Raw genomic sequence first — 21,790 nt, forward strand, 5'->3', positions numbered from 1 at the left:
GTTAGGACTCTTCAGCTTGGAGACGGCTGAGGGGAGATGTGATAGAGCTGTATAAATTGAGTGGAAATGAACCAGTAAATGTTAATCAGTTGTTTACTCTTTCAAAAAGTACAAAGACCAGGCTATTAGTGCAGTTGGGCTTAAAAAAGGTTTGGAGAAGTTCCTGGAGGAAAAGTCTATAAACCATTATTAAGGTGGAGTTGCAGAAATCCACTGCTTATCACTGGAATAAGCAGCTTGGAATCTGTCTGCTCCCTGGGATCCTGTCAGGTACTTGTGACCTGGTTTGGCCTCTGTTGGAGACAGGATGCTGGGCTTGATGGATCCTTGGTCTGACCCAGTATGGCATGTTCTTATGTATTAATAAAGGATAGTGCTCCCACTTAAAGGCTGAATAGAACACAATTATGTTTAATGATTCCGGAAACAATGACAGCCTGGACAGTCTGTGACCCTTTTGCCACAAAACAGCAGGGACTTTGTAGAAGAACTGAGTGGTCCTGCAATATATCAGCCATTGAAAACTGTGCAAGGAACGGCCTGTTCCTTTATAAAGAGAGCCAGCTGCCCGAATAACTCTGAAGAATAAAAAGCTGCCATTTCCTCCTGCAATCATCGCAATGCCACAATTTATAGGTGCAGGTGGCACGGAATTACAATGCGTGGCTCCAGGGACTCTCCCGCAGCTTTTCTTGCTAACTGCACCGAGTCCTTTCTTGAAAGTTGCAGAAAGGGCGTTACAAACAAGCAGCTACAGGCTGCGGCTGATGCTGGGAACCTCTGAATGCGGTAAAGACTCAGTTTTGGATGGTAGAAAGGGAGAGAGTCCTTTTGCACCGTGGAAGCAAGTTGCAAGGCACATTTGTTCTTAATATATCAAGAATAACTTTCTTAAGGAAGGGGCTTAGCGGGCGCTACTGTCCCCATACACTTCAAGGCAAGACCACCGTCCTCTGAATCCTCCATAAACTGAACGGAATCCCCCTCTTAAACATCAGAAGCCCCCTTTCTGCGGCACCGATGGCTCTGGGCTGCAGCCCTGTCCCGAGCAGAGCAGGCGCTCTGGGGTCTGCTTGGCTTTCATTCCCGCCATAATTTAAAGCTCCCCTGGGTCAGCATGGGGATGACCTGTCTCTTGCTGGCTTGGACTGAATTTATCCCTCTCCCGCTCTCTCTCCAGCTCTCCGGCAGGCTGGTTCAACCCCCAAATTCGTGTCCGTCCAAAAGGCAGGAGACCGAGGTACCCGAAGCCTGCTGGGTCACGGAAAGGGCAGGGGGTGGGGGCTGCTCCCCGGGACTGGGGGATTACACAGCGAAGGGGGGGGGGGGGGGGGGGGGGGGGGGGAGGCTCCCTGAGCTCAGCGGCACCAGCGACTGCTCCTCGGGCCGAGAAGCGCAGAAAAATAGCGAGAAATGACCCGGTGTTCCCCTAGCAGGAGCAGACAAGACGGCTCTGCAGAGCAGGAAATAAATCCCAGCCCGAGCCGACACCGCTTAGCAAACGGAAATCTGTCCCTCCGCCGCAAAGCTAAAAACAAAAAACCCCCAGCGAGAACGGGGATACCGTCCGCCTCTCTTTTTTTGGGGAGGCCATAGCCCCTACGACGCGGGCTTAATCGGGAAATATCCGGGAAGGAGGGAAGAAGCGCGTTCAGAAGAAAACCCCAAACCGAGTAAAGCTCCCGGTTAAGTTGTGTAATGAAGCGGAAAAGCGCCGGCCTGGCCCCTGGGAGCTGCGACCCCCGCAGGCTTCTCCTTCCATAGCCTTTAAGGTTCCCCCCCCAAGATGGGGGTCCGCCGGGCTGTAGACTTTGCTTATTTGGTTGCTGGGCGGGGGGGGGGGTGGCTGCTGCCAGCTTTAAACCTTGGGGTGAGAGGCCGTCGCCTGGCATAAGAAAGGAGGAGACTCCAGCAGAGCCCCCCTCCCCCCCCCCCCCGGGAAAATGGCAGCGGCGGTGGGGGGGGGGGAGCCAGAAATCCCCGGAGAAAAAGGTTTATCGGATCCGCTTTGCTTGAAAACAGCTTCTTTGCCGTTTGGATGCCTGAATATTTTCCTCTTCCACAAATATATTAAAAAAAAAAAAAAAAAAAAGATTTCAGTTTTTGGACAGTTAAAAAAAAAATGTAAGCAAACCCCCCCCCCAAAACTGTTTTGTAAACTGAGCCGGAGGCAGCGCTGGGATAAATAAGGATCTGCCCAGCACCGGCGCAGGAGGAGGAGGAGGCTCGCACGCCCCCGAAGAGCTCAGGGGGGTTCTGGAGTGCGGGGACGGAAAGTTTTATGGGCCCCGCCTGCAACTCCGCGGAAGCAGCTCCGCGGCTCACGGAGAGGCTGGGGCTGGGATGGCGGCTGCAGGCAGGAGGTCTCGGCAGGGGCGTTTGCCTGCACTTCTACTTCTGAATCAATCAAGGCGGATCGCTGGGCAGGACCCCCCCTAGCAGGGTATCGGATGCTTTCCCCTACGACCGCGGCAGTGCGGGGATGGTGTTAACCCCTTAAGCCAGGAACACCAGGGCAGGCGTTTCTTTCTTTGTTTTAAATAAACAGGGCTCCTCTCCTCTCCCCCCACACCGTTGCACACAACTTAAGCAAAGCTTGAGCAATCTGCCGTCCTCGGAAATCGGGGAGTGATTTTGAAACAGATTTGCCACAAGTAAAACATAAGTGAAGACAGACTTAGTCCACATACCAGAGCCCCTTTGCTGCGAGGGTCAGTCAGAGAGCAGGAATACTTTGCAAAAAAAAAATAAATAAAAATAAATAATAATAATCAATAGTCCAAAGAAAGAGGCAAAGAGCCAAAAAGTGAGAATTTTATTTTCCTCTTTGTTATTGACAAGAACTGAGTCTGATCTGTGAATTCACACTCGAATGACACAAACACACAAATATATATTCCGGATCCTTGACAGCCAGCCCCAGACAGACAGATGGCCCTCCGACACCTCCCCCAAACAGTACACCCCTGGCCCGGAGACACCTCTAGCCAGAAACACACCTAGAGAACCGCGCAGACACCCAGACAGACACACCCGAGACAGGCAGACGGAGGCTCCCCCACGCCCTCCGGCCGCCACAGACGCCCAGAAAGACCCCCCAGGCACCCAGACCCCCCCCCCTAGACAGCCAAGCAGACTCCCTCCCTCCCCAGACAGACAGACACACACAGAGTGCCCTACCCAGCAGCTCTACTGGCTGCTCTGCAGACACCGCCCACCCGAAACAGGATTCAACCCCGCAAAAAAAAAAAAAAAAAAAAAAAAAAAAAAGATTTATATAGAGAGAGTGAGGACCATTCACTGGTCCGCTCCGATCCCGGTCCAGGCTCGGGCTGCAGCCGAAGAGAGAGAGAGAGCCCTCTGTGAGATCCCCCCCTCTCCAAGCGGAGGCCTCCGCGATCGGAAGAGATACAAAAGCTGGGAAAATTGTTTTGCGAGTGGCCGGAAACTTTGGCGCCAGCTTTTGCCTCCCGGCCGCTGCCAGCCTGCGATCATGCCGTCCCCCTGCGGGAAGCTGCTGCTCGTCCTCGGTGCCCTCTGCTGCCCGCATCTGGCCGCAGGGCAGGCGGTGCAGCCGCCCAGTAAGTGGGGGACAGAGGATGCGGGGAGGGGGGGGGGGCAGGCGGGTGAATGGATGCTGAGAAGGAAGAGGCATGGGGCAGCACAGATGTGTTGCAGGAGAGGAGACCGCAGCAGCAAATCCGTGCCGATCTCTCCGGGCACAGAGCGGTAGGAAGGAACCTGTGCCCGGTAGTGTAAGATGTACAACCCCCTTCCCCCCGGAATGTCCCGGAGCTCAGCCCCCCATTGTTTCATTTCTTGAGAAATTGGGTAATTTTATTTTTGGATGGAGAAAACCAAAAATGAATCTCTTAATTTAAAGGGGCTATTCCAATGCCACCCACGTCTGGGCAAATGGAAGCCAATAATGAGCCCAGAAAGGTGCCGAGCGGGCTTCGGGGTGCCAGCTTCTCCAGTTCCTGGCTGGAGCCTTTCTATTTGTATCTTTCTGCTCCACCGAAAACCCTGATACGAAACTTGGTTCGATAGAGGCAGCGAACTAGCTCAACATTTTGCAGTAAGAAATGTATTCTCTTAGTCATGTATGCTTCGACTGTTTTGATTTTAATCAACGTGTTTTATTATATAAGCAATCCAGAATTTGGGTGAACAGTCCTTGCTCAGCTAGAAACTTTGGGGTTGATTCATCAAGGATTGCTCCTTCCTTGACTGGAAAAATCCGTTGGTAAAAGCACCAGGTTTTTCTTTCTTAAATGTTGGAAGCTATATTCCTGTCCCAGACCTAGACACATTATGCTTTCTTTTGTCTATCGAGCCACTTGATACAATATTATTTGTATAGAGCAAGGGATGCGCAAAGTAATTTGTATGTCTACTGTAAATAAAAAAACAAACAAAAAAACCCTTCCTCAAAGATTTTAGCATTTGAAGACGGGGAGATTAACTCAAATAATTTGAGAAGGTCACACAGCAGATAAGAACATCTAAAACGGGAGTTGCGCTAACTGTATCCCACACGGCCAGTTAATTAAAACAATAACGTGCGAAAGCTATACCGTTTAATCTTTTACAGCTCCTGTCATGACATCTCACAATAAATATAGTAGAAAAGCAAAGACTATTCAGGTGGCAGCCAGTCTGCCGGCAAATCCCAAGGTCTATTGAGCAAATCGGTCTAGCGCCCCCAATGGACCTTTGAAGTACTGCAGACAGCAATGAGGGGGGGAAAGCGACTCAGAGGGGGAGCCCGATAAAGGCTTAGCCCCGGGGGGAGTCCGGGGCCCATTGCCTCCGTCCGGTGCATGGGACGCTCCTAACACACTCTACCGGATCACAAAATAAACTTAAAAAAAATAATAATAATTTTCTGTTTAATTGTCCCAGTTAAAATCTCAGAAAGCCTATAAGCATCTCCGCCTTGGTTAGTGCCTCTGGGTGAGTTAAAAGGATTTTCGGGCGCTGCTGCGTGATGCTGCCTGGTACAAGGAGTCGTCCTCTCCTTTCTTTTATAAGGGAACTATAATGCGTCTGTTTAGCTCAGACCAGAAATGCCGGATCCCTGCAGTGCTGCTGCAGGACACCGGACACAAATAACGGAGAAACCAGCTGTGATGGAAACAGATGAAAATGCATTCTTCTGTAATCGACAGCCTGCAATGACCTTTACCTGTTTAGAATATATACATAAATAATAATTAAAAAAACAAAACAAAACAACTAAAGGTGAAAAGGGATAACAGGTAGAAAGTGGACATCAGTATACACACTGATTCTCAGGGAGACCTCCCTGCCTTGACATTGCTGGTCAGAGAGACCTCCCTGTTCAGACACCGGTCTTCAGGGAGAACTCCCCTTGCAGACACTGTCCTTCAGAGAGACATCCCTGAATACACACTGTGCCTCAGAGAAAGCTCCTTGTACAAACACTGACCCCCAGAGAGACATCCCTGAATACACACTGTGCCTCAGAGACAGCTCCTTGTACAAACACTGACCCCCAGAGAGACCTCCCTGTACAGACACTGTCCTTTAGAGACAGGTCCCTGAATACACACTGTGCCTCAGAGAGAGCTCCTTGTACAAACACTGTCCCCAGAGAGACTTCCCTGTTCAGACACTGTCCTTCAGAGAGACATCCCTGAATACACACTGCGCCTCAGAGAGAGCTCCTTGTACAGACACTGCCTCCTCAGAGACACTTCCCAATATGAACACTGCCCCTCAGGGACATCTCCTAGTATGGACACTGCCCTTTACAGAGACCTCCCTGCATAGATACTGCCTTTTAGAGATACTTCCCAGTATGGATACTGCTCCTCAGAGAGACCTTCCTCATTTTAGCTTTTATTTTATCATAGTGTTTTTATATTGTCAAATATCCCAAAGGTTTTCATGCATAGGAGATTAGCCTGTTTCATTGGAAAGGAGACTCTAGAATGAGGGGTCGAAGGATGAGGGTGAAAGGGAATAGACTTAAGAATAATTGTAGGAAATATTTCTTTACAGAGAGGGTGGTGGATGTGTGGAACAGCCTCCCAGTGGAGGTGGTGGAGACAAAAAACAGAATCTGAATTCAAGAAAGCATGGGATAAATACAGGGGATCTCTAAGGAAGTGATGAGAATTATAAAGCCAAATTAATTGGGTGGATGGGCAGACTGGATGGTCCATACGGTCTTTTTCTGCCGTCATGTTTCTATGATTCTATATCCTGATACTATTTGCTTTCTGGATCTAGTGTGCTGTACGCTGTCTAAAGCCTCACTTTTTAGGATAGAAGAGGTATAAATCTAAACAAATAAATACATATTTACGATCAGTCTATCATTAAAGTAAATATAATAATACTCGTTTTCTTCTTAATTTTCATTCATCAAAGTTCCAGGTTGATTTATTACAATTTATCACCATAATCCCATTTCAAAACCGAATAATAGTGCAAGGCATAATACATTCATGGAATATAATATTTTTCTTAAAAACTCCTTTGCTTGCTTTCTTGAACTGCTAAAGAGGTGCCATTACATGAGAGCTGTCCACAGACAAGAAGATATACTGGTGAGCTCCATTACTGTATTTCTAGCATTTAACATGAATTCTTGATGTTACTAATAATGCTCTTTTTATGCAATTTACCTGTTTCTAAAGCCATTCTTCAAATAATTAAAATTGGCATACAAGGGAAATTTCATAATTTGTGTACCAGGAATCAGGTAAATGAGTAAAATTTGATTTTTCTACAAGTATAAGAAGACACTGCCCCCTCAGAGGGCACTTCCTGCCCACACACACACACACACAAACACACACACGTCCCTCCAAATAAAGGGGCAGAGTCATCCCTCAGAGGGACAGCTTGTGTGTGTGCAGGAAGTACCCTCTGAGAGGACAGTATTTGTGTAGGGAGACCTTGCTGAAGGACAATGTTTGTGCAGGGATGTTTCTCTGAGGGAGCAGTGTCTGTGCAGGGATGTCTCTCTGAGGGGGCAGTGTCTGTGCAGAAATGTCTCTCAGAGGGGGCAGTGTTTGTACAGGGAGACCTCGCTGAGGGGCAATGTTTGTGCAGGGATATCTCTCTGAAGAGGCAGTGTCTGTGCAGAGATGTCTCACTGAGGGGGCAGTGTTTGTGCAGGGAGACCACGCTGAGGGACAATGTTTGTACAGGGATGTCTCTCTGAGGGGGCAGTGTCTGTGCAGAGATGTCTCTCTGAGGGGGCAGTATTTGCTCAGGGAGACCTCGCTGAAGGACAATGTTTGTGCAGGGATGTCTCTCTGAGGGGGCAGTGTCTATGCAGGGATGTCTCTCTGAGGGGGCAGTGTCTGTGCAGGGATGTCTCTCTGAGGGGACAGTGTCTGTGTAGGGAAACCTCGCTGAAGGATAATGTTTGTGAAGGGATTTCTCTCTGAGGGGGCAGTGTCTGTGCAGGGATGTCTCTCTGAGGGGGCAGTGTTTGTGCAGGAAGACCTCGAGGAGGGACAATGTTTGTGCAAGGATGTCTCTCTGAGGGGGCAGTATTTGTTCAGGAAGACCTCGCTGAAGGACAATATTTGTGCAGGGATGTCTCTCTGAGGGGACAGTGTTTGTGCTAAGATGTGTCTCTGAGGGGGGCAGTGTTTGTGCAGGGATGTCTCTCTGAGGGGGCAGTGTTTGTGCAGGGATGTCTTTCTGAGGGGGCAGTATTTGTATAGGGAGACCTCACTGAAGGACAATGTTTTTGCAGAGGTGTCTCTCTGAGGGGACAGTGTCTGTGCAGGGATGTCTCTCTGAAGGGGCAGTGTTTGTACAGGGAGACCTCGCTGAGGGGCAATGTTTGTGCAGGGATGTCTCTCTGAGGGGGCAGTGTTTGTGCAGGGATGTCTCTGAGTGGGTAGTATTTGTACAGGGAGACTTCACTGAAGGACAGTGTTTGTGCAGGGATGTCTCTCTGAGGGGGCAGTTTCTGTGCAGGGATGTCTCTCTGAGTGGGGCAGTGTTTGTACAGGGAGACCTCGCTGAAGGACAATATTTGTGCAGGGATGTCTCTCTGAGGGGACAGTGTTTGTGCTAAGATGTGTCTCTGAGGGGGGCAGTGTTTGTGCAGGGATGTCTCTCTGAGGGGGCAGTGTTTGTGCAGGGATGTCTTTCTGAGGGGGCAGTATTTGTATAGGGAGACCTCACTGAAGGACAATGTTTTTGCAGAGGTGTCTCTCTGAGGGGACAGTGTCTGTGCAGGGATGTCTCTCTGAGGGGGCAGTGTTTGTACAGGGAGACCTCGCTGAGGGGCAATGTTTGTGCAGGGATGTCTCTCTGAGGGGGCAGTGTTTGTGCAGGGATGTCTCTCTGAGGGGGCAGTGTTTGTGCAGGGATGTCTCTCTGAGGGGGCAGTTTCTGTGCAGGGATGTCTCTCTGAGTGGGGCAGTGTTTGTACAGGGAGACCTCGCTGAGGGACAATGTTTGTGCAGGGATGTCTCTCTGAGGGGTCAGTGTTTGTACAGGGAGAACTCGCTGAAGGACAATATTTGTGCAGGGATGTCTCTCTGAGGGGACAGTGTCTGTGTAGGGATGTCTCTCTGAGGGGGCAGTGTCTGTGCAGGGATGTCTCTCTGAGGGGACAGTGTCTGTGTAGGGAGACCTCGCTGAAGGATAATGTTTGTGCAGGGATGTCTCTCTAAGAGGGCAGTGTTTGTGCAGGGAGACCTTGCTGAGGGACAATGTTTGTGCAGAGATGTCTCTATGAGTGGTCAGTGTCTCTGCAGGGATGTTTCTCAGAGGGGGCAGTGCTTGTACATGGGGACCTCGCTAAAGGACAATATTTGTGCAGGGATGTTTCTCTGAGGGGACAGTCTCTGTGTAGGGATGTCTATCTGAGGGGGCAGTGTTGTGCAGGGATGTCTCTCTGAGGGGGCAGTGTCCTGTATATTAGCTTGGCAGCAAATATACAATTATCTTGCCATTAAAATTATTTGAATCTGAGATTTTCTGTCCAAGAAGATCTCTCTGAGGCAACAATGTATGTGCAGCGAGATCTCTCTGAGGGGCAGTGTCCATGAAAGGAGGTCTCGAAAGGGGTACTAACCGTGCAGGGAGGTCTCTCTCAGGGGCAATATGTATGCAGTGAAGTTTCCCTGAGGGACAGTGTCTGTGCAGGAAAGTCTATGTGAGAAACAGTATTTGTTCATGAAGGCATCACTGAAGGGGCAACCTGTGTATAGGACGATTCCTCTGAGGAACAGTGTCTGTGCAGGGAGGGGTCTCTCAGGGACAATGTCTGTGCAGGGAAGTGTCTCTGAGGAACAGTGTCTGTGCAGGGAGGTGTCTCTGAGGAACAGTGTCTGTGCAGGGAGGTGACTCTCAGGGACAGTGTCTGTGCAGGGAGGTGTCTCAGGGGCAGTGTCTGTGCAGGGAGGTGTCTCTGAGGAACAGTGTATGTGCAGGGAGATGTCTCTGAGGAACAGTGTCTGTGCAGGGAGGTGTCTCTCAGGGACAGTGTCTGTGCAGGGAGGTGTCTCTGAGGAACAGTGTCTGTGCAGGGAGGGGTCTCTCAGGGACAGTGTCTGTGCAGGGAGGTGTCTGTTAGGGACAGTGTCTGTGCAGGGAGGTGACTCTCAGGGACAGTGTCTGTGCAGGGAGGTGTCTCTCAGGGACAGTGTCTGTGTAGGGAGGTGTCTCTGAGGAACAGTGTCTGTGCAGGGAGGGGTCTCTCAGGGACAGTGTCTGTGCAGGGAGGTGACTCTGAGGAACAGGGTCTGTGCAGGGAGGTGACCCTGAGGGACAGTGTCTGTGCAGGGAGGTGCCTCTGAGGAACAGTGTCTGTGCAGGGAGGTGTCTCTGAGGAACAGTGATTGTGCAGGAAGATGTCTCTGAGGAACAGTGTCTGTGCAGGAAGGGTGACTCTCAGGGACAGTGTCTGTGCAGGGAGATGTCTCTGAGGAACAGTGTCTGTGCAGGGAGGTGTCTCTCAGGGACAGTGTCTGTGCAGGGAGGTGTCTCTGAGGAACAGTGTCTGTGCAGGGAGGGGTCTCTCAGAGACAGTGTCTGTGCAGGGAGGAGACTCTCAGGGACAGTGTCTGTGCAGGGAGGTGTCTCTGAGGAACAGTGTCTGTGCAGGGAGGTGACTGAGGGACAGTGATTGTGCAGGGAGGTGTCTCTGAGGAACAGTGTCTGTGCAGGGAGGAGTCTCTGAGGGACAGTGTCTGTGCAGGGAGGTGACTCTGAGGAACAGTGTCTGTGCAGGGAGGTGTCTCTGAGGAACAGTGTCTGTGCAGGGAGGTGTCTCTCAGGGACAGAGTCTGTGCAGGGAGGTGTCTCTCAGGGACAGTGTCTGTGCAGGGAGGTGTCTCAGGGACAGTGTCTGTGCAGGGAGGTGACTCTCAGGGACAGTGTTTGTGCAGGGAGGTGTCTCTGAGGGACAGTGTCTGTGCAGGGAGATGTCTCTGAGGAACAGTGTCTGTGCAGGGAGGTGTCTCTGAGGGACAGTGTCTGTGCAGGGAGATGTCTCTGAGGAACAGTGTCTGTGCAGGGAGGGGTCTCTCAGGGACAGTGTCTGTGCAGGGAGGTGACTCTCAGGGACAGTGTCTGTGCAGGGAGGTGACTCTGAGGGACAGTGTCTGTGCAGGGAGGTGTCTCTCAGGGACAGTGTCTGTTCAGGGAGGAGACTCTGAGGGACAGTGTCTGTGCAGGGAGGTGTCTCTCAGGGACAGTGTCTGTGCAGGGAGGTGTCTCTGAGGAACAGTGTCTGTGCAGGGAGGTGACTCTGAGGGACAGTGATTGTGCAGGGAGGTGTCTCTGAGGAACAGTGTCTGTGCAGGGAGGTGTCTCTGATGAACTGTGTCTGTGCAGGGAGGTGACTCTGAGGAACAGTGTCTGTGCAGGGAGGTGTCTCTCAGGGACAGTGTCTGTGCGGGAGGTGTCTCTGAGGAACAGTGTCTGTGCAGGGAGGTGACTCTGAGGGACAGCGATTGTGCAGGGAGGTGTCTCTCAGGGACAGTGTCTGTGCAGTTAGGTCTCCTTGGGGAGGTAGGGTCTGTGCAGGGGGTCTCACTGAGGGACAGTATCTTTGCAGGGGGATCTCCGGAGGGCTCTCTGAGGCAGAGTCTCTGTACAAGAAGGTGTTTGTGAGGGACAGTGTCTGTGCAGGGACGTGTCTCTCAGGGACAATGTCTGTGCAGGGAGGTGTCTCTGTGGGACAGTGATTGTGCAGGGAGGTGTCTCTCAGGGACAATGTCTGTGCAGGGAGGTGACTCTGAGGGACAGTGTCTGCGCAGGGAGGTGTCTCTCAGGGACAGTGTCTGTGCAGTCAGGTCCCTTGAGAAGGTAGGGTCTGTGCAGAGGGCTCTCACTGAGGGTCACTGTTTATAAAGTAATGGCTCTCTGAGGCAGAGTGTCTGTACAAGAAGGTGTTTGTGAGGGACAGTGTCTGTGTAGGGAGGTGTCTCTCAGGGACAGTGTCTGTGCAGGGAGGTGTCTCTCAGGGACAGTGTCTATGCAGAAATGTGTCTCTCTGGGTCAGTGTCTGTGCAGGGAGGTGTTTGTGAGGGACAGTGTCTGTGCAGGGAGGTGTCTCTCAGGGACAGTGTCTATGCAGAAATGTGTCTCTCTGGGTCAGTGTCTGTGCAGGGAGGTGTCTCTCACGGACAGTGTCTGTGCAGGAAGGTGTCTCTCAGGGACAGTGTCTGTGCAGGGAGGTGTCTGTCAAGGACAAGGTATGTGCAGGGAGGTGTCTCTGAGGGACAGTGTCTGTGCAGGGAGGTGTCTCTCAAGGACAATGTCTGTGCAGGAATGTGTCTCTCAAGGACAGTGACTGTGCAGGGAGGTGTCTCTCAGGGACATTGTCTATACAGGGTGGAGTCTCTCAGAGACAATGTCTGTGCAGGGAGGTGTCTCTCAGGGACAGTGTCTGTACAGGGTGATGTCTCTCAGAGACTATGTCTGTGTAGGGAGGTGTTTCTCAGGGACAGTGTCTGTGCAGTCAGGTCTCTTTGGGGAGGTAGGGTCTGTGCAGAGGGCTCTCACTGAGGGACAGTATCTTTGCAGTGGGATATCCGGAGGGTCAGTGTTTATAAAGTGATGTCTCTCAGGGACAGTGTCTGTGCAGGGAGGTGTCTCTGAGGGACAGTGTCTGTGCTGGGAGGTGTCTCTCAGGGACAGTGTCTATGCAGGGAGGTGTTTCTGAGGGACGGTGTCCGTGCAGGGAGGTGACTCTCAGGGACAGTGTCTGTGCAGGGAGGTCTCTCTGAGGGACAGTGTCTGTGCAGGGATGTGTCTCTCAGGGACAGTGTCTGTGCAGGGAGTTGTCTCTGAGGGAAAGTGTCTGTGCAGGGAGTTGTCTCTCAGGGACAGTGTCTGTGCAGGGAGGTGACTCTCAGGGACAGTGTCTGTGCAGGGAGATGTCTCTGAGGGACAGTGTGTGTGCCGGGAGGTGTCTCTCAGGGACAGTGTCTGTGCAGGGTGGTGTCTCTCAGGGACAGTGTCTGTGCAGGGAGGTGACTCTCAGGGACAGTGTCTGTGCAGGGAGATGTCTCTGAGGGACAGTGTCTGTGCAGGGAGGTGTCTCTCAGGGACAGTGTCTGTGCAGGGAGGTGACTCTCAGGGACAGTGTCTGTGTAGGGAGATGTCTCTGAGGGACAGTGTCTGTGCAGGGAGGTGTCTCTCAGGGACAGTGTCTGTGCAGGGAGGTGTCTCTTAGGGACAGTGTCTGTACAAGAAGGTGTTTGTGAGGGACAGTGTCTGTGCAGGGTGGTGTCTCTCAGGGACAGTGTCTGGGCAGGGATGTGTCTCTCAGGGGCAGTGTTTGTGCAGGGAGGTGTCTCTGAGGGACAGTGTCTCTGCAGGGTGGTGTCTCTCAGGGACAGTGTCTGTGCAGGGAGGTGTCTCTGAGACAGAGTCTCAGTACAAGAAGGTGTTTGTGAGGGACTGTGTCTGTGCAGGGAGGTGTCTCTGAGGGAAAGTGTCTGTGCAGGGAGGTGTCTCTCAGGGATAGTGTCTGTGCAGGGAGGTGTCTCTGAGGCAGAGTCTCTGTACAAGAAGGTGTTTGTGAGGGACAATGTCTGTGCAGGGAGGTGTCTCTCAGGGACAGTGTCTGTACAAGAAGGTGTTTGTGAGGGACTGTGTCTGTGCAGGGAGGTGTCTCTCAGGGACAGTGACTGTGCAGAGAGGTGTCTCTCAGGGACAGTGTCTGTACAAGAAGCTGTTTGTGAGGGACAGTGCAGGGAGGTGTCTCTGAGGGACAGTGTCTTTGCAGGGAAGTGTCTCTGAGGCAGAACATAAGAACATGCCATACTGGGTCAGACCAAGGGTCCATCAAGCCCAGCATCCTGTTTCCAACAGTGGCCAATCCAGGCCATAAGAGCCTGGCAAGTACCCAAAAACTAAGTGTATTCCATGTTACCATTGCTAATGGCAGTGGCTATTCTCTAAGTGAACTTAATAGCAGGTAATGGACTTATCCAATCCTTTTTTAAACATAGCTATACTAACTGCACTAACCACATCCTCTGGCAACAAATTCCAGAGTTTAATTGTGCGTTGAGTAAAAAAGAACTTTCTCCGATTAGTTTTAAATGTGCCCCATGCTAACTTCATGGAGTGCCCCCTAGTCTTTCTACTATCCGAAAGAGTAAATAACCGATTCACATCTACCAGTTCTAGACCTCTCATGATTTTAAACACCTCTATCATATCCCCCCTCAGTCTTCTCTTCTCCAAGCTGAAAAGTCGTAACCTATTTAGACTTTCCTCATAGGGGAGCTGTTCCATTCCCCTTATCATTTTGGTAGCCCTTCTTCATCGCAATTATATCTTTTTTGAGTCTCTGTACAAGAAGGTGTTTGTGAGGGACAGTGTCTGTGCAGGGAGGTGTCTCTGAGGGACAGTGTCTGTGCAGGGTGGTGTTTGTGAGGGACAGTGTCTGGGCAGGGAGGTGACTCTCAGGGACAATGTCTGTGCAGGGAGGTGTCTCTCAGGGACAGTGTCTGTGCAGGGAGGTGTCTCTGAGGCAGAGTATCTGTACAAGAAGGTGCTTGTGAAGGACAGTGTCTGTGCAGGAATGTGTCTCTCAGGGACAGTGTCTGTACAAGAAGGTGTTTGTGAATGACAGTGTCTGTGCAAGGAGGTGTCTCTGAGGTACAGTGTCTGTGCAGGGAGGTGTCGCTCAGGGACAGTGTCTGTACAAGAAGGTGTTTGTGAATGACAGTGTCTGTGCAGGGAGGTGTCTCTGAGGCAGAGTCTCTGTACAAGAAGGTGTTTCTGAGGGACAGTGTCTGTACAAGAAGGTGTTTTTGAGAGACAGTGCCTGTGCAGTGAGGTGTCTCTGAGGGACAGTGTCTGTGCAGGGAGGTGTTTGTGAGGGACAGTGTCTGTGCAGGGAGGTGTCTCTCAGGGACAGTGTCTGTGCAGGTAGGTGTCTCTGAGGGACAGTGTCTGTGCAGGGAGGTGTCTCTCAGGGACCATGTCTGTGCAGGGAGGTGTCTCTGAGGCAGAGTCTCTGTACAAAAAGGTGTTTGTGAGGGACAGTGTCTGTGCAGTGATGTGTCTCTCAGGGACAGTGTCTGTACAAAAGGTGTTTGTGAATGACAGTGTCTGTGCAGGGAGGTATCTCTGAGGGACAGTGTCTGTGCAGGAAGGGGTCTCTCAGGGACAGTGTCTGTACAAGAAGGTGTTTGTGAATGACAGTGTCTGTGCAGGGAGGTGTCTCTGAGGGACAGTGTTTGTGCAGGGAGGTGTCTCTGAGGCAGAGTCTCTGTACAAGAAGGTGTTTGTGAGGGACTGTGTCTGTACAAGAAGGTGTTTGTGAGGGACAGTGTCTGTGCAGGGAGATGTCTCTGAGGGACAGTGTCTGTGCAGGGAACTGTCTCTCAGGGACAGTGTCTGTGCAGGAAGGTGTCTCTCAGGGACAGTGTCTGTACAAGAAGGTGTTTGTGAATGACAGTGTCTGTGCAGGGAGGTGTCTCTGATTGACAGTGTTTGTGCAGGGAGGTGTCTCTGAGGCAGAGTCTCTGTACAAGAAGGTGTTTGTGAGGGCCAGTGTCTGTACAAGAAGGTGTTTGTGAGGGACAGTGTCTGTGCAGGGAGGTGTCTCTGAGGGACAGTGTTTGTGCAGGGAGGTGATTCTCAGGGACAGTGTCTGTGCAGGGAGGTGTCTCTCAGGGACAGTGTCTGTGCAGGGAGGTGTTTCTGAGGGACAGTGTCTGTGCAGGGAGGTGACTCTCAGGGACAGTGTCTGTGCAGGGAGGTGTCTCTGAGGGACAGTGTCTGTGCAGGGATGTGTCTCTCAGGGACAGTGTCTGTGCAGGGAGGTGACTCTCAGGGACAGTGTCTGTGCAGGGAGATGTATCTGAGGGACAGTGTCTGTGCAGGGAGGTGACTCTCAGGGACAGTATCTGTGCAGGGAGGTGACGCTCAGGGACAGTGTCTGTGCAGGGAGATGTCTCTGAGGGACAGTGTCTGTGCAGGGAGGTGTCTCTCAGGGACAGTGTCTGTGCAGGGAGGTGACTCTCAGGGACAGTGTCTGTGCAGGGAGATGTCTCTGAGGGACAGTGTCTGTGCAGGGAGGTGACTCTCAGGGACAGTGTCTGTGCAGGGATGTGTCTCTGAGGGACAGTGTCTGTGCAGGGAGATGTCTCTGAGGGACAGTGTCTGTGCAGGGTGGTGTCTCTCAGGGACAGTATCTGTGCAGGGAGGTGTCTCTCAGGGACAGTGTCTGTGCAGGGAGGTGTCTCTGAGACAGAGTCTCTGTACAAGAAGGTGTTTGTGAGGGACTGTGTCTGTGCAGGGAGGTGTCTCTCAGGGACAGTGTCTGTGCAGGGAGGTGTCTCTGAGGCAGAGTCTCTGTACAAGAAGGTGTTTGTGAGGGACTGTGTCTGTGCAGGGAGGTGTCTCTCAGGGACAGTGTCTGTGTAGGGAGGTGTCTCTCAGGGACAGTGTCTGTGTAGGGAGATGTCTCTGAGGGACAGTGTCTGTGCAGGGAGGTGTCTCTCAGGGACAGTGTCTGTGCAGGGAGGTGTCTCTGAGGGACAGTGTCTGTACAAGAAGGTGTTTGTGAGGGACAGTGTCTGTGCAGGGTGGTGTCTCTCAGGGACAGTGTCTGTGCAGGGATGTGTCGCTCAGGGACAGTGTCTGTGCATGGAGGTGTCTTTGAGGGACAGTGTCTCTGCAGGGTGGTGTCTCTCAGGGACAGTGTCTGTGCAGGGAGGTGTCTCTCAGGGACAGTGTCTGTGCAGGGAGGTGTCTCTGAGACAGAGTCTCTGTACAAGAAGGTGTTTGTGAGGGACAGTGTCTGTGCAGGGTGGTGTCTCTCAGGGCCAATGTCTGTGCAGGGTGGTGTCTCTGAGGGACAGTGTCTGTGCAGGGAGTTGTCTCTCAGGGACAGTGTCTGTGCAGGGAGTTGACTCTCAGGGACAGTGTCTGTGCAGGGAGGTGTCTCTCAGGGCTAGTGCTGTGCAGGGAGGTGTCTCTCAGGGACAGTGTCTGTGCAGGGAGGTGTCTCTCAGGGCCAGTGTCTGTGCAGGGTGGTGTCTCTTAGGGACAGTGTCTGTGCAGGGTGGTGTCTCTCAGGGACAGTGTCTGTGCAGCGAGGTGTCTCTCCGGGACAGTGTCTTTGCAGGGAGGTGTCTCTCAGGGACAGTGTCTTTGCAGGGAGGTGTCTCTGAGGGGCAGTGTCTGTGCAGGGAGGTGTCTCTCAGAGACAGTGTCTGTGCAGGGTGGTGTCTCTCAGGGCCAGTGTCTGTGCAGGGAGGTGTCTCTCAGGGACAGTGTCTGTGCAGCGAGGTGTCTCTCAGGTACAGTGTCTGTGCAGGGAGGTGTCTCTCTGGGACAGTGTCTGTGCAGGGAGGTGTCTCTCAGGGTCAGTGTATAAAAGCAGATCTCCCTGCGGGGGGCAGTGCTAGATCCACATTGTGACAGAGCAGTGGCTTCGCACTCTTATTCAGACTTGGTATTCCTTACTCTGATGCCTTCATGGTGCCTCCTTGAAGGGGGGAAGCTATAACTCTGGAGAAGTTGCCATTTGAGGCAGAAGGACAAGGTAACTTTTCCATCGTCTTCATTATCCCAGTGAAGGATGGATCCCTGCGATTCATTCTCCGTGTGAAAGGAATCAGCTAAGGGCTTTGGATATGCGCTTTCCACGCGGATTTCTCTCCCCCCTGGACCTCTCTGCTTTTTACCTCCGCGTCCATCCCTATGGGGGAAGGCAGTCAGAGGGTTTCCTTTGATTTTGCATTGTAGGGACGCGTTGTGCGTTCAGGGCCCTCCCTTCCCTTCTGGGCTTGCCCCAGCTCTGAGAACCTTTACCAAAATGTGGATAACTGTAGTGAACCTTCCTGAAAAGGGAGGAAGCCCCTCCTCTATCCCTGCTGGGCTGCGGAGAGGGGTCTGGGAGGGTCCTCTCCTGACTGATACGCTCCTTAAAAGAAGTTTTGCTGCTGGAATCGATTTGTCCCAGATGGGCTGGCGGCTCGCTGTGGTCCTCCCTTTGCTGGTGCCCGTGGTGGTGTCGCTGGAGGGGGGGTCGTGTTTTCTGTCTCCGTTTGCTGGCGAGGGGGTGAGGTCCTGTGCATCTGGAACGGGCGAGCAGGAGCCAAAGAGAGGAAACAGGGAAGGCTAAGTGGTAAACTAAGAAAGGGTCATTGCTCTCTCCCTGGGAGGGAGGAAGGAGGAACAGATTCACGTTTCGGGACCTGCTGGGTACTTGGGACCAGGGACAGATTTAGGATTTAGTTGGTGCTTTCAGCCCCCCCTCCCGCGCCCCAGCCTTCTCTAAGGATCTATTGCAGGGCGACAGATTGAGATTCAGCAGAGCCGGAAGGTGGCCAGGCTCAGCCGGCCCTGCAGGCTCTGGATGCAGGGCCGCCCGCCGCCCTACCCACAGGCGTAATGAGAGCCCATCCAGCAATCCAGGGCCGTGTGTGGCCCAGACCCCCGGCCACTGCTGGAAACAGGATGCAGGGCTGGACGGACCTTGATCTGACCCAGCCTCCGGGGGGGGGGGGGGGGGGGGGGGGGGGGGGGGGGGGGGGGGGGGGGGGGGGGGGGGCTTGTGCAGGGGTGTCTCTCTCTGAGGGGCAGTGTCTGTCTCTGAGGGACAAGGTCTCTACAGGCAGCCCTCTCTGAGGAGCAGTACCTGCTTAAGGAGCTGTCTCTGAGGGACATTATCTGTGCAGGGAGATGTCTCTGAGGGAACCGAGTCAGTCCCCCAAAGGGGCAGGAGCTCATGGGCTAGCTCTGAAGATTGAGAAAAAGACCAGGGGCTCCCCCCCCCCCCCAACTCCCAGGCTCACAACTTCAGAGGGACCCCCTCCCCCGACTGCCACCTCTGACTCGCACAACTCTAGCTTCTCACCAGCCTGGGAAGTTTTGTTTGTGAGTCTGGAATTTGAACTTAAGTTAAATGTTGCAAAGTGCTTCAAACTCTGTTGAGTAACAGAGGAAGCCTGGATAAGCCCTAGGTCAGAAGTTCCCAAACCTGTCCTGGTGGCCCCCCTCCAGCCAGCAGGGTTTTCAGGATATCTACAATGAATATGCATGAGATAAATTTGCATGCACATTTTCTCTCGTGCATATTCACTGTGGATACCCTGAAGACCCGACTGGCTGAGGGTCCTGCAGGACGGGTAGAATATCTATTGCTTCCTCCGCTAGAAGTGCAGGGTGCATGGAAGTTGGAGAGTGAATGAACAGAACTGCAGGTGCTGCCTGCCCACATCGTATGAGAAAGCAGAATAGAGGCCGGGCAGTTATGAGAGTGCAGACAGAGGATGCTGGCTGGGTGGGGGACTTGTGCTGGGCACGTGAGGGTAGGGTGGAGGGAGAAAAGAGAGGATGCTGGGCACTGCAAGAAGGGGCAAAGAGAATAGAGCAATGGAGAGAAAGAAAAGGATGCTGGACGGGTGTGGGGAGAACAGGAGAGGAGAGATACCGGACAGGGGGGACAGAGGGAAGGGAAGTGGTGCACTGTGGGCAGGGGCTTGCAGGTCTTGGCAGCCGGTGAGAGGTGGATGCTGACGGGCGAGAGAGGGGGATGGGGTGCCAGAGCTGCCTCCGATAGGGCAGGTGTGGGGAGGAATGGAAGATTGTCAGTTCACCCTAGGACACCCTAATACCCAGCACCAGCCCTGCTTGAGAATCTTAAACTGTTCCTTAAGGAAAACAAACAGTAGAAACTTTACACAGGGACCCATTCCCTGATACCGACCGACTAGCCACTACTTCAGACCTAATTAATACTCACAAACCCCAAGCCTTCGCCCCGACAGCCAAGCTACGATTATTAAGAACTAATTTTGCAAACACAGGTATAATATGTTCTGCCTTTTTTTTTTTAATCATCAGGAGAAAGCAGAAATAAAAAACCCTAAAGGCATCAAGTTAAGAGGCTGGGAAGAGCTGACGCTGGGGGCTCTGGCAGATTGGATTAGGATGGGAAGCTCCAGAATGTGCTGAGGCAAATCAGCAAAGAACTGGAAAGCACTGGGGAGGGGGGGATTGGAAAGCGTGAGCAGGAGGAAATCCAAGGAATAGCTCCGGAGTGCTGCTAGTAACAAGCGGGCCCATACAGGAAAAACCGCGGGAGAGCCGGCGTGCCGAGGCGAGCGCGCGATCGAGTATTTAAATGAGGGCCCGCGGTAAAAGGAGGCGCTAGGGACACTAGCGCGTCCCTAGCGCCTCCTTTTTGACAGGAGTGGCAGCTGTCAGCGGGTTTGACAGCCGACGCTCAATTTTACCGGCGTCGGTTCTCAAACCCGCTGACAGCCACGGGTTCGGAAAACGGACGCCGGCTAAATTGAGCGTCCGTCTTCCAACCCGCAGGCTGATTTTAAATTTTTCTTTTTTAATTTTACATTTTTTTTTTTTACTTTTGGGACCTCCGACTTAATATCGCATTGATATTAAGTCGGAGGGTGCACAGAAAAGCAGTTTTTACTGCTTTTCTGTGCACTTCCCCAGCGCCGGCAGAAATTAACGCCAGCCTTTGGCAGGAGTTAATTTCTGAGAGTAAAATGTGCGGCTTGGCTGCACATTTTACTTACTGTATCGTGCGGGAATACCTAATAGGTTCATCAACATGCATTTGCATGTCGCGGGCACTATTAGGTTCGGGGGGGTTGGCTGCGCATTTTCGACGCGCTATTACCCCTTACTGAATAAGGGATAAAAATAGCGCGTCAAAAACGCGCGGCCAGACCAGGGCTAAAAGTGAGCTGGGCCGAGCGCACCATACTGAATCGGCCAGAATGGTAGCCAGGTTCTCATTAATGGCTCCTGGGAGTCCGGTGCTACTGCTGGCACCAGCTAGTTTGCCCTGTTGGTCACATTGTCCTTTCTCCTATTCAGTTTTGGGGTCTCCTTCCTTGGGTCAGCAGGGCTGAGACCAAACAAGAACTGTTCTCACGTCAGATTATGAAAGAGCCTCTCTCAGCATTTGCTTTGTAATTGGAGCAGCCTCCTATAAACCAGTCAGCCACGGTTCAATTCCCACCTTAGGCAAATTACTTTACCCTCCATTGCCTCAGGTACAAACTTACAGGCCGATACAGTTAACCTGCGTTTGGACACGCGTTTTTGACGCGCTAGCTTTACACCTTATTCAGTCGAAAACGCGCGTCCAACCCCCCCTCCCCCCCGAAACTAATAGCGCCCGCGACATGCAAATGCATGTTGATTGAACCTATTAGTTATTCCCGCGCGATACAGAAAGTAAAATGTGCAGCCAAGCCGCACGTTTTACTTTCAGAAATTAGCGCCTACCCAAAGGTAGGCGCTAATTTCTGCCGGCACCGGGAAAGTGCACAGAAAAGCAGTAAAAACTGCTTTTCTGTGCACCCTCCGACTTAACATCATGGCGATATTAAGTCGGAGATCCCAAAAGTTAAAAATAATCAAAAATTTAAAAAAAAATAATTTAAAATCGGCCCGTGGCTCGCAGGTTGAAAACCGGATGCTCAATTTTGCCAGCGTCCAGTTTCCGAACCCATGGCTGTCAGCGGGTTTGAGAACCGACGCCGGCAAAATGGAGCGTCGGCTGTCAAACTCGCTGACAGCTGCCGCTCCTGTCCAAAAAGAGGCGCTAGGGACGCGCTAGTGTCCCTAGCACCTCTTTCTACCGCGGGCCCTAATTTGAATAATTGTTTTTTCTGAATCGCATGCACAGGAGAGTGGCCTGTGCGCACGCCGGGAGAGCGGGCGCTCGCCCGCTCTCCCGTGATTTTTACTGTATCGGCCTGTTAGATTGAAAGCCCTCTGAGGATAGGGAAATACCTACAGTACCTGAATGTAATCTGCTGAAATAATTAAATCCAGAGGCAACCACTGCTTGGAGACAGTCTATGACCCTGGAGGCTTCTTAACTGGACTTGTCTGTGAGAAGCACTTGGAAGGAGACAGCAACCATGCAGCTCTCTATGCAGCCCTTGTACAGTCCTGGCTCACTTTCCTGAGACGAGAGCCAGGTGGACGCACAGACAAGGGGAGCAGCATCGTTTACAGCTTGCACTACAGTCTCCTTTCATAATGTGCTTTTTAGATTTTGTGTTTCAATAAAATAAAAAGTATTAGCAACTCTATTCTTTTATGTAAGTGACCTTGGATCTAGACCTCCACAGATCCAGGTCATTGTGAGCAGCTGAGTCAGTCCTAGCATAAGAACAGAAGGAATGCCAGGCTGGGTCAGACCAACGTCCATCAAGCCCAGCATCCTGTCTCTGGCAGTGAGCAGTCTGGGTCATTTGGAAGTACCTGGCAAATCCCAGTAGCTAAGTCTTTCCCCTATTGTTCACTCCCAGAAGTAAGTAAGTGG

At 52.1% G+C, this 21,790-nt stretch overlaps 1 protein-coding gene across 1 annotated transcript in view; it reads left to right on the forward strand.

Annotated features, from left to right (window-relative positions):
* The first annotated feature begins 3,278 nt into the window (after positions 1–3,278).
* Positions 3,279–21,790, forward strand: part of FSTL3 (follistatin like 3) — a 29,974-nt gene continuing 11,462 nt past the window's right edge. Inside the window, exon 1 of the mRNA XM_029613588.1 lies at positions 3,279–3,581. Coding sequence (XP_029469448.1) covers positions 3,494–3,581 — 88 coding nt within the window. The 5' untranslated portion in view covers positions 3,279–3,493. The remainder of the gene's footprint in view (positions 3,582–21,790) is intronic.

This window comes from Rhinatrema bivittatum, chromosome 8 (assembly GCF_901001135.1).
Source record: "Rhinatrema bivittatum chromosome 8, aRhiBiv1.1, whole genome shotgun sequence".
Lineage (NCBI taxonomy): Eukaryota > Metazoa > Chordata > Amphibia > Gymnophiona > Rhinatrematidae > Rhinatrema > Rhinatrema bivittatum.